Source organism: Rattus rattus, chromosome 8 (genome assembly GCF_011064425.1).
Source record: "Rattus rattus isolate New Zealand chromosome 8, Rrattus_CSIRO_v1, whole genome shotgun sequence".
Lineage (NCBI taxonomy): Eukaryota > Metazoa > Chordata > Mammalia > Rodentia > Muridae > Rattus > Rattus rattus.
The window spans coordinates 97,980,617-97,995,773 of NC_046161.1; the positions used below are offsets into that span (position 1 = coordinate 97,980,617).

The 15,157-nt window shown below is 44.8% G+C and overlaps 1 protein-coding gene across 3 annotated transcripts in view; it reads right to left on the reverse strand.

Moving 5' to 3' along the window:
• Positions 1-5,149: 5,149 nt before the first annotated feature.
• Positions 5,150-15,157, reverse strand: part of Rad54l2 (RAD54 like 2) — a 100,756-nt gene continuing 90,748 nt past the window's right edge. For all 3 annotated transcript variants that reach the window (XM_032910492.1, XM_032910493.1, XM_032910494.1), the window contains 5 exons: positions 14,916-15,112; positions 13,137-13,336; positions 11,424-11,513; positions 9,172-9,264; positions 5,150-7,286 (listed from right to left, as the gene is read on the reverse strand). In XM_032910492.1, coding sequence (XP_032766383.1) covers positions 6,292-7,286; positions 9,172-9,264; positions 11,424-11,513; positions 13,137-13,336; positions 14,916-15,112 — 1,575 coding nt within the window. In that variant the 3' untranslated portion in view covers positions 5,150-6,291. The remainder of the gene's footprint in view (positions 7,287-9,171; positions 9,265-11,423; positions 11,514-13,136; positions 13,337-14,915; positions 15,113-15,157) is intronic.

Here is a 15,157-nt window from a genome sequence, read left to right on the forward strand (position 1 = left end):
CAAATATAAGTCTCTCCACTCATCCACCCATCAGCTCTTCGGTGAGCATACAAGCTACCATTCCAGTATTTATTATTTCCTACTAAGACAAATCCAGGAGATGGAAACACTCCAGGAAACCCTTCTCTTCAAAGCTTCTACTTCAGTGCTGTGGCTGCTGGGAGTTTCTACTTGTTTAATACAAACTTGGTAGCTCTCAAGCTAAGTGTAAGCTCCTTCAATACAGGTTCAAGCTTGAGCTAGGATCTGATGACCTATAAATCTCAAAGCACTGCACTAAGGGCACCTCCCGAGACGTCCAGATTTATGGTGGAAATAAGGAAGGTAACTATACTTGTAAACTTCTGTTCATAAATTTTGATGCAAGACAGGCTGGGCCAAGGACTATCTTGGTACTTCTGACAAGGTTGTTATTTGGAAAGATGATCACTCCAAGAGCATGTAAGATGACTTTGGAAAAAGCCAGGAGCCACGGGGTAACATGTGATCTTGAACCTCATCTGCAAGACAAATGTCCCAATGCTCTAGACAGTCTGTCAAGGATAGGCAGCTGGCTATTCTTCAAAAGTCTTCAAGGTAGAGAGAGCAGGGAGGTTATTATAGCTGTTTTACCTCTGAACATCAAACATCGTAATGATTGGCTGCTTCAGGCAGATGGCCTGTACACTAGATATGGTTCTTGAGACACAAGAAGGGCAAGGGTGTATGGCCCAGGTTCAGAGACAGCCTCTGCCTTCAGAGCACGTTAATTCTCTCAGAAATTGATTAGTCTGTGTCAGGAAATCATTGTCAGAAGACACTCTTTCCTCGTCTTGTTCTCTCAGATCACTTCCTTTAGTCTGGGTGGGAACTCTAGAACTTGGTATCTTGGTAGAGTTGCAGGTATGCCTGAGGAGTTTCAGCACTGTATTGGAGGAGAGTCAGCCTGTCATTGGGAATCAGCTTCCAACACTGCCAGCTATCAGGTGGCCACTAGGGGGCAGTAGACTTCTTTGCAAGGCCCTTTGTACACACCTAACAGGTCCGAGACCTGCTCACCTTCCATTCCCAGACCTCTCTCAATAGCAAATACCCCTAGTGTAAGCCCAAACTTGCCCTTCCTCTTTCCCAGGAATCACCAACTGAGGTGCTTTAGTTCTGTGTAAATTGCCAGAGATTACGTCCCTGGGGCTGCTCCTCTTAAAATAAACTTATGGGGTTAGAAGAAACTGTCCACCCGCCCCCCATTCCAAACCCTGTTAGAACCCCGCTCCCCTAACCCCCAACTCAGCCCAATATCCCAGCAGTGTAAAACGCTGCCCACAACTCCCAGCCCCACTGTGAATAACTAAAACTGGTTCGATCCACCCATCCAGCCTAGAAAGGGCTGCCCCACAGCTGAGGACTTAACCTGCTTCTACAACTCCAAGTCAGTTTCATTGTTCTATCAAGAGCCTGGAAATGTAGCAGTAGCAGCAAGGCACTCAACCCTCTCCTGGGGAGCAAAAGCAGGAGAAGCCCAAAGACTGACCCTGCCAACAGAACCTGCTCAAAGCCTGTCCCATCCTACCTCGTGTGCTGTCCAAGTGCCATTATTCTTTTACGTTCATTACCAGCTCGCCTTCTGTCCAGAAAATTTCTAGACCAAACATTTTGAGTTTAAATTTTATTTTACAAAAAGAGAAATAAAGAAAACTGATAGGCAGTTATACTGACTTACAATTGTTCTGTTTGCTTTTTTTTTTTAAAAAAGTGACATGAAACACAAGTAAAAATAAATACGTCATAGAAACAGCCAGTTGCCCAGTCCCTGGGGCAGAAGTGTCTGCCCTGCTGAGAGAGAGAGAAGGGAAGCCCATGATCACACCAGTAGCTGGATCAGCCAGCCACAGATGGTCCTCTAAGCCAGGCACAGGTCCTGGGCCTCAGGGGCATCCTGAGGAAAGAAGACAGAAAACTAAAGCCAGGTACCAGAGCCTTGGGGCAACCGCATCTCCCTCCCTTTCCCCCAACTCCTCTGGCAGCAGTGTGGCCTTAGTGGTTATCTGTTGCAACCCCTTCAACCCACCTGGACCCTCTCTCTGATCCCTCTGAAGAGGGCACAAGGAAAAAACCTGTCTTGGGCAGGCCTGAGGGAATCTTCTGGTGAGTCCCCAGCCTGCCCTGAGTTACACAACCAGATAAGTCATTTTACACCACAGTGCACATGAGCACACACATGCAAACACATATACACACTCATTCAAACACAGCTCGGCTGAGCTCTCTTCCAGGGAGGGTCCTGGGTCAGGTCACAGTATGAGGTCCCCTCTTGTCTGATATCATCCTAGTAGTGGTAGCAGAGAGTGCCCAAACCTCCCTCAGCCCTCTACATTGTAGATTATGCAGCCTGCCTGGCTATCTCTCCCCAGCGCACTAGATGACTACAGCAAACAGACTTGTGGCAGGGGAAAGGCGCAGACATGGGTCCCTGAAAAGCCAAGAGGACGGACACTGCCTGCTTTTTAGTTCATCATCATAGGACTCAGGTATTCATAAAGGCCTAGAGCCAAGCTAGTGGCACAGAATAGACTTTGAGGGATTACAGCGATTTGAATACACAGGGCAGCAGAGTCCGTGGAAAGGAAAGAATTGGAAGGTGAGCAATGGGCAGTTCAGTACTTTTTTGGTTGGCCTTTAAGGTGCTGATTTCCTGGGAAGTAGTCAGCAGAGGAGCCAGAAAGTCATCCTTTAGGGGAGGGTGCTTCTCTCAGCAGCAATACTGGGGGAAGAGCAACCTAGCAGAATGCACAGAACAATGGCTCAGGAGACCTGGGCTTGTGGAAACCAAAGGGAAGTGGGAAGCAAAGGTCTGTGTAGGAACAAGGAATGTAATGCCCGGAAGCCTTCCCATGGATAAGGGCACAGTCCAGAGCAACCGTGTCACAGCTGAGGTACTGACTGCTTGCTGCTGCAGCCCCACCTACTTGATCAACTACTTGGGTTGATCTTCTGCTTCAACTACTCAGCAAAGCACACCCCAGCTCTCTGCAACATAAATATATGATCCACACATCAATTCCTACAAGAGTTCCAAGGGCCAGACAAAATCTTTAAGCCAGGAAGAGATACTTAAGTAGCGTAGCTCAACGGGCGAGGACTTCAGATAAGCCATTAAGAAGGATCTGACCTAATCTGGTTCACTTACTTTCTTGAAGAGATACTCCATCCCTACCAGAGGGGGACACAGAGACAGACCTACAGGAACCAAGTATCTTAAGTGTCATCTGCATCATTTAGTAGTGTTACAGACAATAAGAACTTAGAATATACCAGAGCAATTGGACTTCTTGAGAGACCCTTAAAACATCCATGAAAGAAAAACAGAGAAAAAGCAGGTCCTGACCTTTGCCTTTTCCCCATTGTCTTACTGTATACATAGCCCAAAATGATCTTCCTGCCTCAGCTTCTTGAAGGCTAGGATTACAAGCATAAGTTGGTATACCCACCCAGCACCTCGTGTTTACAATCTAAGCACAGTAGATTTGTGAGGTTCCTGCTTCCCTTGTCACATGCTCATGCTTGGTGTGCATGCACATTTCCCCGCGAGTCCACATGAAAAGTAGGATATTTAGGTTTGTTGGAGGTTGGGGGGGGGGGGTTGCCAAAGCCCATGGAGCTAATAAGCAATTCAATCTCCTATGATCTCACCCCACCTTTATACACCAGAAGCTGCATGTTATCACAAAACCTTCTCCAGCCAGGAGACCTGTCTAGAGTTATGGCTTCTACAAAGATGAAGTGAGTTCCAAGCTTGGAATGGCTGAGTATACAGCAGCCACGTGCTACCTCTCAAAATTCCCATTTACTCCCTAGCAGCTTAAAAACTGGTTTCAGTTCCCTACTGAAATTATTTCTACTAATTTCCCATTTGTGAACACAGAGACACCCCTTTTCCTGGTTAGCAGGGCACACACACAGAGACATACAACTCTGGGAGCTCAGTGTTCCAAGTCTGAGAGGCATCCATGTAAGCCAAGTTTTAAATGTGTTCTGCAAACTACAGAGATCTGGACTAGCTCACTCCCACTGCACCAGCCTGGACCTAAGAGCCCACTCCAATTAAATGCCTTGGCTATCAATTCTTGGACTACATATGACCGAGAAAGCACTGGTTGAAACTGCTATTTTTGAATTATTAAAAATAATTTGCATAGCTAAACTGTAGATCTAAGGCTTCTATGAGTAGAAGAGTTAAGTGTCTGACCGGGTGCACATGAAAACAGACAGAAAGCTCAAGTCCACTTTTGGTGTTACTGGACAGTACACACACCCCATCAACCATCTATCTCTTGTCTCTGGGACAATCCCAGTGTCTACTTTTAAGCTCCCTTCTTTCCCCTAACAATGAGAAGTTGCTAGTCAAGAGTCACAGGCAGTGGTTAAGATACTTCTTGGACTAGGAGGCAGATCTAGCAGTTGCCCACTCAGATTGGAGCCAAGGGAAGGTGGTAAAGCCAGACAGGAGTTATTCATCATAAAGAACTGCATGGAAAAACTTGGGGGGCAGAGAGCTACAAGACACAGTACACACCAATAATAGAAAACAGCCAGTGTTTATGTTTAAGTACTAGACACCCCTGCCGTGGTATTTGGAACAAAAAAGGGAGACCAAAATGACTCATGTGTTCGTATTCTTTTAAAACAAAAGCCAGATATAAGACTCCTCAGAGGAAGGGCTTCCCTGTGATACTTGAGAGAAGATGGAGGGACCAGAAACCAGGCCTATACTGATCACCTGTTATGCTAGGAAGGCCAAGACAAGTTCCAACTCAAAAGCAGTAGTCTATTACCTCAACCCAGCAGCTACCTGTCCACAGTTTCACTTTTCAGCAGAGAACTGGCCTGTAAAATCATCAGAGGACACTAGTTCCAAATGTGGAGGTGACTTATTTCCCAGTAGCCAAGTCCATGATCCCAAGTTTCAATTTCTATGGAATGAGTCTCACCACCCCCAGCTAGCCAGTCTCACGGCTCCCTGATTTCCCTGAGAGGCCATTTTCCCACAACATAGCTGTTTAATCTAACTTTTGGTTAATTCTAACTCTCTTTCCCTGGTCAATTAATTTACCATCTACCTGGGACCCTTTTTAGTTGTTTATTTTTACCAGCAGCCAGGGGGTCTGGAATATTTTAGAATTTGCTTTACTATTAGCTATCTTCTTTATAACCCTTCCCCACCACCCTTTTCCCCAAATGACAATAATAAATAATTGCCCATAAGAATAAATTAACATGGAGCTGTCTAATGGGGAGGGAAAGAAGAAGAAAGGCCACCAGCACGGGCAGCAGGAGGGGCTTCCCTCTGTCCTAGTGAAGCATATCTTTTCCAGCCACAACACAACCTCACCCTCACTGCAGTGCACTTCGCGCCCACGTGGAAAGGGACATCTGCTCAGAGATGGCCACTGTGGAGAGAATAAGAAATTGGAAACACTCACTTTCTCATGATTTCCTCCAAGTTAAAAAACAAATGTGGGACTAGGGACTCAAGTTAGCCCGGCCTTCTCTTCACCTAGCCAGAATGAAACTGGCTTTCATGGCTCTTCTCCTGGACTCATTTTGATGTTCAACTTAGTAGCCATAAACCACCACACTCTGATCACACTTCAAAAAAAGATAAATTCATTTCTTTTTAGTTTACCTCTTAGTTTTTCCCCTCCCTCCCCTCCCACTTTCACCCTTGTTCTGCTACATACATGTTCTCTCTTGCGTGCATGGGTACACATACGTACTCACATGTACACGTATACACACACACACACACACACACACACACACACACACACACACACACACACACACACACACACACGGGCCTGGCTCACTTCCTGCCAACCTCCTAAAGAGACGCTCTTCTGGTGGAATCCTAGTCTGCCTCCCATGCCCACCCTCATCTTCTTTACTCTTTCTTGGGAGAGATGTTCCCAAAGGCAGAATGGGTATGCGCTTCTGCACTTAGAGGGGCATCTAAGCAGACAGCGTAGGAAAGGCAGGAAGGAAGAGGCAGGCTGCCATACACTCCATCCCTGTTTGCGGTCCCTGATTTCCCACTATTTCAGCTCTGTGGAGTTTCTGGGGTCTTTTGTTTTTGTTTTCTTTTTCTTCTTCAATTGAACAGCAATTGAGCCTACCATTACGGCCAACCACTCTCCTTTGTCTTTTCTTCTCTCCTGCCAAGTACCCTATTTTCAGAAAGACCAGGTTCATTGCCTTCCAGTTTGGTGGGCAACCTTCTAGGGGCCCCGAGTGAGGTGGGCAGGGGCTTCCTAGCTACTTCCCAGTGACCTCTATCACATCGTCATCTTTATCCTCATCATCATTGGAGCTGAACCCCACCTCGGCAACCTCATGTGAGTCAAATGGAGGCACCTGGGACCGGAGGAGGCCACCAGCTGGGTAGCCTGCATGTGGGGACATATAGCCTGGGTAGACAGACATGCCCCGCGAAAGGTTGCTGGGCAAGACAGGGGAAGGGAAAGGCGCAAACATCCTTGGCTCGGACAGGAGTGGCTGTGAGAATGGGAGTGAATAGCTGGGTAGTATCCCTGGCACAGAGGGGTTGAGCATGAAGGAGGGGTTGCTGGCAGTGACTGAGGTAGCCGTGGAAGAGGAACTGACAGGGCCTGCTGGCACCAGAGGGTCAGTAGTCACTGGAAACACCAGGCGGGCATCTGCCAGCAAATTGGACAGCTGGTAGTAGGAGGGATTACTGCCCATAAACAGGGAATTCTCCCCAGCCTGGGAGGTGAAGGGGGTGGTGAGGTTATGATTTAAGGAGACAGGTGGCATTGAAAACCCGCCAGAGACTGGATACCCGTGTTCATAGGGCTGCACGGGGGCTGGCAGATGGCCCTTCCTGGACCGTCGACGGACTGATTCCTGGGAGACAGATGGAGTGGCCAACTTTCGCTTATGGCCCCTTAAGTCCAGCACTGGATGCCTGCCACTACTGGGCTGGCCAGTCACCAAGAGGGAACTATTGAGGCAATGACCCCCAAGGCATGGCTCAGTTCCAAGAGCTGTCCCAGGAATGGTGCTATTGTCCATAAGTTGGGCCGGGGGGCCAGGCAGGGCAGCACTGATGCTTGGGGAGTTCTGATGGGATTCCCGAGCAGCGGCCACATCTGCATACTGCTGGAGCTCACTGATGATTTCTGGGCTGTCAGGAGAGACGGGCCTGGCCAGCCCCTCAGGGTCAGGGGCTTTGGGTGATGAGGCACTGTGTCTGCCATTGCTCGTGGACGCAAGAGAAGGCCCCTGGGAACCTGCAGATAAAATAGAGGTGACTGAAACCAGAATGGAAAGGGGAAAAGAAGCAACCAGGGAGCAACAATTCTGTTGAGTATAAATCTTATAGTGTGGTTATTTAAATCCAGTCAATGGCCCCACTCTCAAAGACAAAAATCTTTTGATTCCAGAAACAAGTTGTGAGGGTTTATTCTGACTGTCAACTTAACCAGGATCAAGAATAGCCTAGAAAGCAAATCCCTGGTCACACCTGTGACAGAGCTTGTAGACTAAGTTAACTGAGGTGGAAGCACCACTCCTAACTGTGGGCAGCACCCTTTCCTGGGATAAGGCATGAGACAGAATAAAAGGGAGAAAGAAAGCTGAGCTCTTGCATTTATTACTGTTTCCTAACTGTGGACACAGGTGACCAGCTGCCACAAATTGCTGTTGTGACCTCCCAATGAACTTGAACATCCTGGTAAACTATCCACTAAAATCAACCTTTCTTCCCTTACATTTCTTCTTGTGTATTTTGTCACAGCAACAATAAAACTAACACATAAGCCTACCCATGAAAGGACATGGGACAATTCTACAAAGTGAATCCTAGGAAATAATGGTCATGAAATAATGGGAAATTCTTATTTCTTTTTGAGGCCAGGTCTCATTATGTATATAGCTGGCTGGCCTGGAACTCACTATGCAGCCCAGACTGGCCTCAAACTCACAGAAATCTGCCTGCTTCTCCCTCTGCTTCCTGAATACTGGATTAAAAGTGTGCACCACCATGCCCAGATGGAAATTTTTTGTAAAGCTAACCAGTCAGATTTTTATCAAGGGATAAAAATATACAAATGAAGTTAAAATTTAGCCTATGCAAGTTAAGAAAAAACAAAATCTAGCTATTATAGACAATATGAGAAACTAGGAAATCTGGGTAAAACTTGGATATTATACAAGATTATGGGATTATTATTAATTTTCCTTTTAGTATGATAATGAAGTTATAGCTAGAAGGTGAATGTCCTCACTCATAAGAGATAGATATTAAATATTTATGGATAAAATAGCATGGTATCTTCCACTTACAACTGATTCACATAAAAGAAAAGCAGGAAAAGACAGAAGATTAATGGGAAATTAAAAATCCTTTGGTCTAGGTGCAGGGAATACAGATATTCAATAGTTCTTTTCTTCCAACCCTCAAGTGAAGACTAGAAATCTAGGGACAGTCTAGCTCTCCTATCTCAGTGGTGGGATAATATATAAAAACCACTTCTATGAGGACAACTTGTCAGGAATCCTTAACATTTTTCATTTGCAATGAATACCCTTGACCAAAAATCCTTCTGATTTTTCATTTGCTTGCTTCTTGTTTTGTTTTGCTTCTCGAGGCAGGGTTTCTTTATATAGCTAAGGTTGGCCGAGAACTCAGTGATCCACTTCCTCTGCCTGCCAAGTGCTAGGATTAAAAGTGTGCACCAACACCACCCAGTTCAAATTCCTACTTCTAGGAGTATGTCTCCCACACACCCACATGCCAATCCTAATAGCCTAAACATAATCGATAGTAAACTTTCACGGAAGCATATCTAGGACAAAAGATAAGAAATGGGGAGTGAAAAGGAATAAAGTATAGTATAGTAGTATCTATTTTTAAAATGCAAAGAAAAAGCTGTATCTATTTAAAATGCACACAATATTATTTGTATGTATACACACAATCCTATACCATGTACTTAGAATAACTTTACAATGACATAAAAGAAGAAAACCTCTGGGGAGGACCAATAGCTGACTTGGAGAAGGACAAAAAACTTTACTTTTCATCACCTTATCCCTTTTTCATCTTCTAAATTATAAATCTTATATATCTTACTTATGCAAAAGTACATTAATTATAAGTATAGGCTACCACACCTGAGGCAGCCATCCGACCATCTTCAGGGGCCTTTGGTTTGCCAGTTGCCCGGACAGCAAAGATTCGTCCATCACTGGTACGGATGTATGTCCCTAAGAGACAACAAGAAAGACCGTCAGGAGACTGCATGGAATACAGCTTCCCATGAGAAACTCCAGGTACTATGGGCTGGTAAAAGCCTATAAATTTACTCCACCCGGCAAACCTCCTACAATAAGGAGAGGGTAACTGAGGTCTGAATCCACAGTGACTCATCTATCCATGAACATCAACTGCTAACCTACCACATACCGGGCAGTTTTAATACTCGAATACTTAAAACAGAAAAGGGCCTGTCTTGTAGAGCTTAACCTCTAAAAAGGAATGCAGTACTCCAGAAAGTACCAAAGCAATGAAGGAAGTAAGGAGGACCTGTGAAGCACAAGCTCCATGCTCTCGGGCACTGTGGGCCTGGATCCTTTCCCTGGTCTGGAAAATGGACCCTGACTGCTTCAGTACCCTCTTAGCTGGGAGAATTCAAGGCCTATCCTACCAGTTATCTACCAGTTCTTTTCCAGGAGATCTGATGCCCTCTTCTAGCACTAGGCACATATATGGTATGCAGACAGACATATATGCAGACAAATACCCACACATGCAAAATAAATTTTTAAAAAAATTAAAAAAAACCTGTTTATTCCATTTATTTATGTATTTATTGTGTGTGTGAGAACTTGTAGAAGTCCTTTGCTGCTCCTGTCATGTGGGACCTGGGAGTGAGTCTTGGGTGGGTTAGCTCACTGGCCCAGTCAGCTCATTAGCTTCTCCTACGTTATCACTGTACTTCAAATAAAGTTATCTTGAAAGAGAAATGTAAATTTCATATAATTTCCATGTCACAAAATATTGTTCTGGATTTCCCCCTTGATTTTATTTTCTTTTCCACTAATTAAAAATATAAAATACTATATATTACATGCTAGCTTTCAGGTATAGTACTAGAAGCAGGCTAGGTGTGACACACATCACAGTTGGCTGATCCCTGCTCTGGGGAGAGCACAGTTAAAGGCTGGGTTCCACACTAAGGAGAATCAGGTAAGGCTGGGTAGAATCATTTGTGGCTCTGTGCAACTCTGTGCTGCTTTTCCTCTAAGTCTAAAGGTACTTGATCCAATGCAGGCTGGGGCAAAATCTCCCTAAACATAAAGTCTCGAGCAGCCTCATTCGGCAATGGAACTTAGTTACAGACTACTATGACGCTGGGTGTAGTGAACTTAGTTACAGACTACTATGACGCTGGGTGAAGTGAACTTAGTTACAGACTACTATGACGCTGGGTGAAGTGAACTTAGTTACAGACTACTATGACACTGGGTGTAGTGAACTTAGTTACAGACTGCTATGATGCTGGGTGTAGTGATGCAAAAACAAAAACAAAACAAAACAACCCTCTGCCCCCAAAAAACCTACTATGGAAACAAGCTCAGTTGTTTGTATCTTGACACTATTTAACCTACGTTTTTCATTTCAATGGTCTCATCTTCCTCTGTAAGGATACCAGAAAGATACTGGGCTATTTATTTATTTACTGGGTTTTTTGTTTGTTTGTTTGTTCGGTTTTTTTTTGTTTTGAGACAGAGTCTCGCTGTGTAACTCTGGCTGCCCTGGAACTCGGTACATAGCTCAAGCTGGTCTTGAACTCATAGAAATCCACCGGCCTCGGCCAGCCAAGGGCTGGGGCTATAGGCATGCACCATTGTATCTGGCATCGTATTGGGCTTTTAAAAATTACCACACTAGGGTTGGGGATTTAGCTCAGTGGTAGAGCGCTTGCCTAGCAAGCACAAGGCCCTGGGTTCGGTCCCCAGCTCCGAAAAAAAGAAATTACCACACTAAAAGTCCTGTTGTGCAACCCATTCACTAATTCATGACGAATTCTGCACTAATTCATGTACAGTATATAGTTCCAAGCTGGGGACTACCACCCTGGCTGGAGGAAATTGTGTGTAAGTGACACAATGGCTTACAACCAACCCACAACTCTTCTCAGTTTTGGTCTCTTTATGCATAGTCATTCCAAGGCTTCCCATAAAGCAAAACATACAGAAACATGAGACCGCAAATCCCTCTAAGTCCAATGTTAGCTCAGAAATATGTTTCTCCCAACTGCAAAGCTCTTCTGGACTAATTCCTGTCCATTCCCTCTCTCACTTAAGCCCTGGGTATCTATTCTGATCCTTAGCTTAGCGCTCCTGCTCTCCGCTGGGCTCACCTTTCGTCCCCCGGATGATGTGGATGCTCTCACCAGCACTGATCCTTGCCTGAACATCTGTCGAGCTGTTGAGTCCAGGGATAACAATATCTGGTGAAAAACAGACCATGTATTTAGATGACATGGAGCTTGACTGGAGAAAAGAAGGAAACTTAGTTTCATGTCCACCCCAGGTCCTATCTATCCCAAAGCCTCTCTTTAGAGCTGGAATCAGAGATAGCAAAACAAACAAGCAGAAACTGTCACAACTGTCTCATCAAAGAACACCATGAACACCAAAGTTGCTTACAAATCAGGCCATCTTCCTCATCAATTTCCTTGGCTTTAATTTAAAAACTCACAGGGTTTTCAGTTAAAAAAAAAAAAATCAGTCCCAATGGTTGTTTCTATTTTTTTCACTCTGAACTTTTTGTATAAATTTGTTCCATATCATTTTAGGCAACAAAAGTGGTCTAATCTTCCTTGCTGGCACAGCCCCATAACTCCTAAAAGTACAAGTATTTTTAAATTTCAGTTGAGAAATAAGATTATCAGCGATTTTGCTTAGTTATTTCAAAATTGTTAATAAATGCTTAATATATTGCTTTCATTCCCAGAAAAATAAATTAAGAGGTTTTCATCAAAATGTATATAGCAGCCCTGGGTTCGGTCCCCAGCTCCGAAAAAAAGAAAAGGAAAAAAAAATGTATATAGCAGGGATATTTCTAAACAGGAAAATGAAAGGTAAAATCTTGAAATGTTTTCCTCCCCAGTCACTCTGAGACTCAGAACTAACGTCAGGGCTTGGCTGAAATGCCCAACTTCCCATTGCCCCCTGGCCTACCATACTCGATCTACAACAACTGACACAGAAAAAGCAAATGACAGTCCAGGTCTCCTAACCCTGTAGGCTGGCCCTTTAATGCCCAGCTGACATTTTATACCCTGCAAACAGTTAGGCAGAGCTCAGCACATTCACATCTCTGAAAATCTTCAAAGTGCACACCCATATTTCAGCAACAGTTCCAGAATTCCTGTGGTATTCATAGAATTCCACTCGCAACCATTCTAAAACAATAAAATAACAAAATCCCAAGCCAAATATTAAGATATTTTACCAGGCATTGGCGCATGGCTCTAATCCTAGCACTCAGGAGGCAGGCAGATCTCTGAGTTCAAGGCCAGCCTGGTCTACAGAATGTAAATTCACTAGAATGTAAATTCTTAAGATCTGGGAATCTTCATTTTTATCAATAGTGCCAAATATGGGAAGGTGTTCACAAAAGGTGTTTAATGAACACTTACTGAACAAATACAATTAGGTTACAAAAGACAACACTGGGTCAGTGAGGTGTCTTAGTGAATAAAGGTGCTTTATTGTCAAACCTGGCATCCTGAGTTTGATCCCCAGGGCCTACGTGAGCACTGACACACACATGAACATAAAATAAATGGTTAAGAACACCGGCTGCTATTGCAAAGGACCCAGATTTGGTTCCGAGCACCCATTTGGCAGCTTAAAACCATTTGTAACCTTGGTTCCAGGGGATCCAATATATATTCTTCTGAGGCACCAGGTACACATGTGGTGCACTTCCATGCATGCAAGCAGAACACCCATACATGTAAATAAATCTTTAAAAAAGGAGAAGAAGGTGTGTGTGTGTGTGTGTGTGTGTGTGTGTGTGTGTGTGTGTGTGAGTGCGCGCGTGCGGTAAGTAGGTAGGTAGGTACCTGTTGTGGTGACCACTTTCTGCACAAGGACTCCTGCCCGCTGCAAGTAGTTGATGGGGAAGTTCATGGATGGATTTGTGTTAGAGGCAGAGCTTACACTGCCACCGAGTGGGACATGCCGGGGCATCATGGGGATGGGGGTGGACTGTACAGGACGAACGCTGGCCACAGGCTTTTCATCACCCTTCAGTGTTGGTTGCCTGCAAGAAAAAGACAAGCACATTTGCAGTTGGGCAGAACAGCCACTGACCTAGGAGAGATTGTCATGCCCTGTCCCTCAGCTGTCACTGAAAGAAGCATTGGAAGACACACAGAAGACAGACAATTCTAAAGGAGACCGGATGCATGACTGAACAGCAGAGAAGCAGTCAGATGTTAGTGGAGTAATGCCTTTCAGAAGATACCATGTGCTTCGCTGGAACCTGGACCACCTTCATCAGGACCTAGATCTAAAAGGAAGATGTTACAAAAATGTAAAAGTAAGGGCAAGTTCTTGATACCATTTAAGTTGAAATCTGAAGGGGAAAATTTACCTGACTCATCCAGGTGACCATCAGGGACATCTAGCCTAACTACTCACTCTGAATCTCTTACACAAATACTTCAAACCTCACTAGGTTATACATTTGTCCTTCTCTTTTCCAAATTACGTTTCACGATGCTCCTTCTGGCTCTTGTTTGGGTCATTCTCCATCCTGTCCCTCTAGTTATGACCACCACACAAAAGCAGCAACAGCCAAAGCCTTTGCACAAAACCAGGATATTGCCACCCACCCATCCATCCATCCATCCATTCATCCATCCATCCACTATCTTCTCTCTCCACCTGCATATATGTCTGTCTGTCTGTCCTTCCCCCAATCCTGTGTGTGTGTGTGTGTGTGTGTGTGTGTGTGTGTGTGTGTGTGTGTGTGTGTGTGTGTGTGTGTCTTCCTCCCCTCACCACACTTAGGTATTTCTGGTGGCCTCAAGCTCACCAAGGATAGCCTTAAATTCTCCTCCTCTTGAGTGTTGGGTGTGCGCTACCACATTTGCTCTTTTGATTGATTTCTGAAGACACTCCCTTTTCCTGAGCTTTAAAAATTTATTATATTTGTTGGTATTTCTTACCTCAAGACATTTTGACCATCCAGTACACTTTCTCGAGAGTGTTCCTACACTTGATTTGGAATGGCTTCATTGATTATTTGTACTTAAATGCACTCTGCCAGGCTATGGGTGAGTGCTTTATGCATAATAAATGTTTAATAAAAAAATGAATGAAAAATTATCATTGTGCATGCGTGTACTTGATGTGTTTATGTGGGTACAGACTTGCCAAGGTATGTGTGTGGAAGTTAGAGGTTTACAGCATTATGTAGAGTTAGTTTTCTCCTCCCGCTTACATGTAGGTTCCAAGAATTGAACTCAAGTCCTCAGGCTTGCGCACAGGGTACACTATCTGCTGAACATCTCACCCTACCTGTCAGTAAGCTTTGTGAGGAAGAAACCCTCTTCATACACACATTCCCATGTGACTCAAAGCTGGCCCATAAGAATACTGTCTTAGACCGTTCTCCCAGAAGGCTCTTCTGAGAGGCAAAATCAGCAGCTCATTTCTCAAGGCCAGAGCTGTTCAGAGCACTAGGGCAGCTGAACTGCGCTTACACCTGACCCTAGAGCAGGACCTTCTTTCTATAGCGGCCAAGGAACAGGCTGTAGATTCTCTCTTTGACTGAAATAGGAACTGAGTGACAGGATTTGGTGCAAAGCAGCCAGACTCTTCTTTCAGCAACTCACCAGTTCCTCTGACTGAAGGCAGGGATGCTGGTCAGGCTCTGGTCGCTGGCAGGATAATACTGCGCATACGATGGGCGGGTGTAGGGTACTGATGTGCGTTTGTCCTCCTCATAGCTTTTCTTTGCTGCTTTCTTCTCAGCTTTGGTCAGCTTGTGATCTTTTCGGTTGAGGAGCAGTGACTCGTGCTCAAAAGGCTCCTGAAAACACAGGGATCTGTGTTTAATTACCAGTCTTTGTGCAAC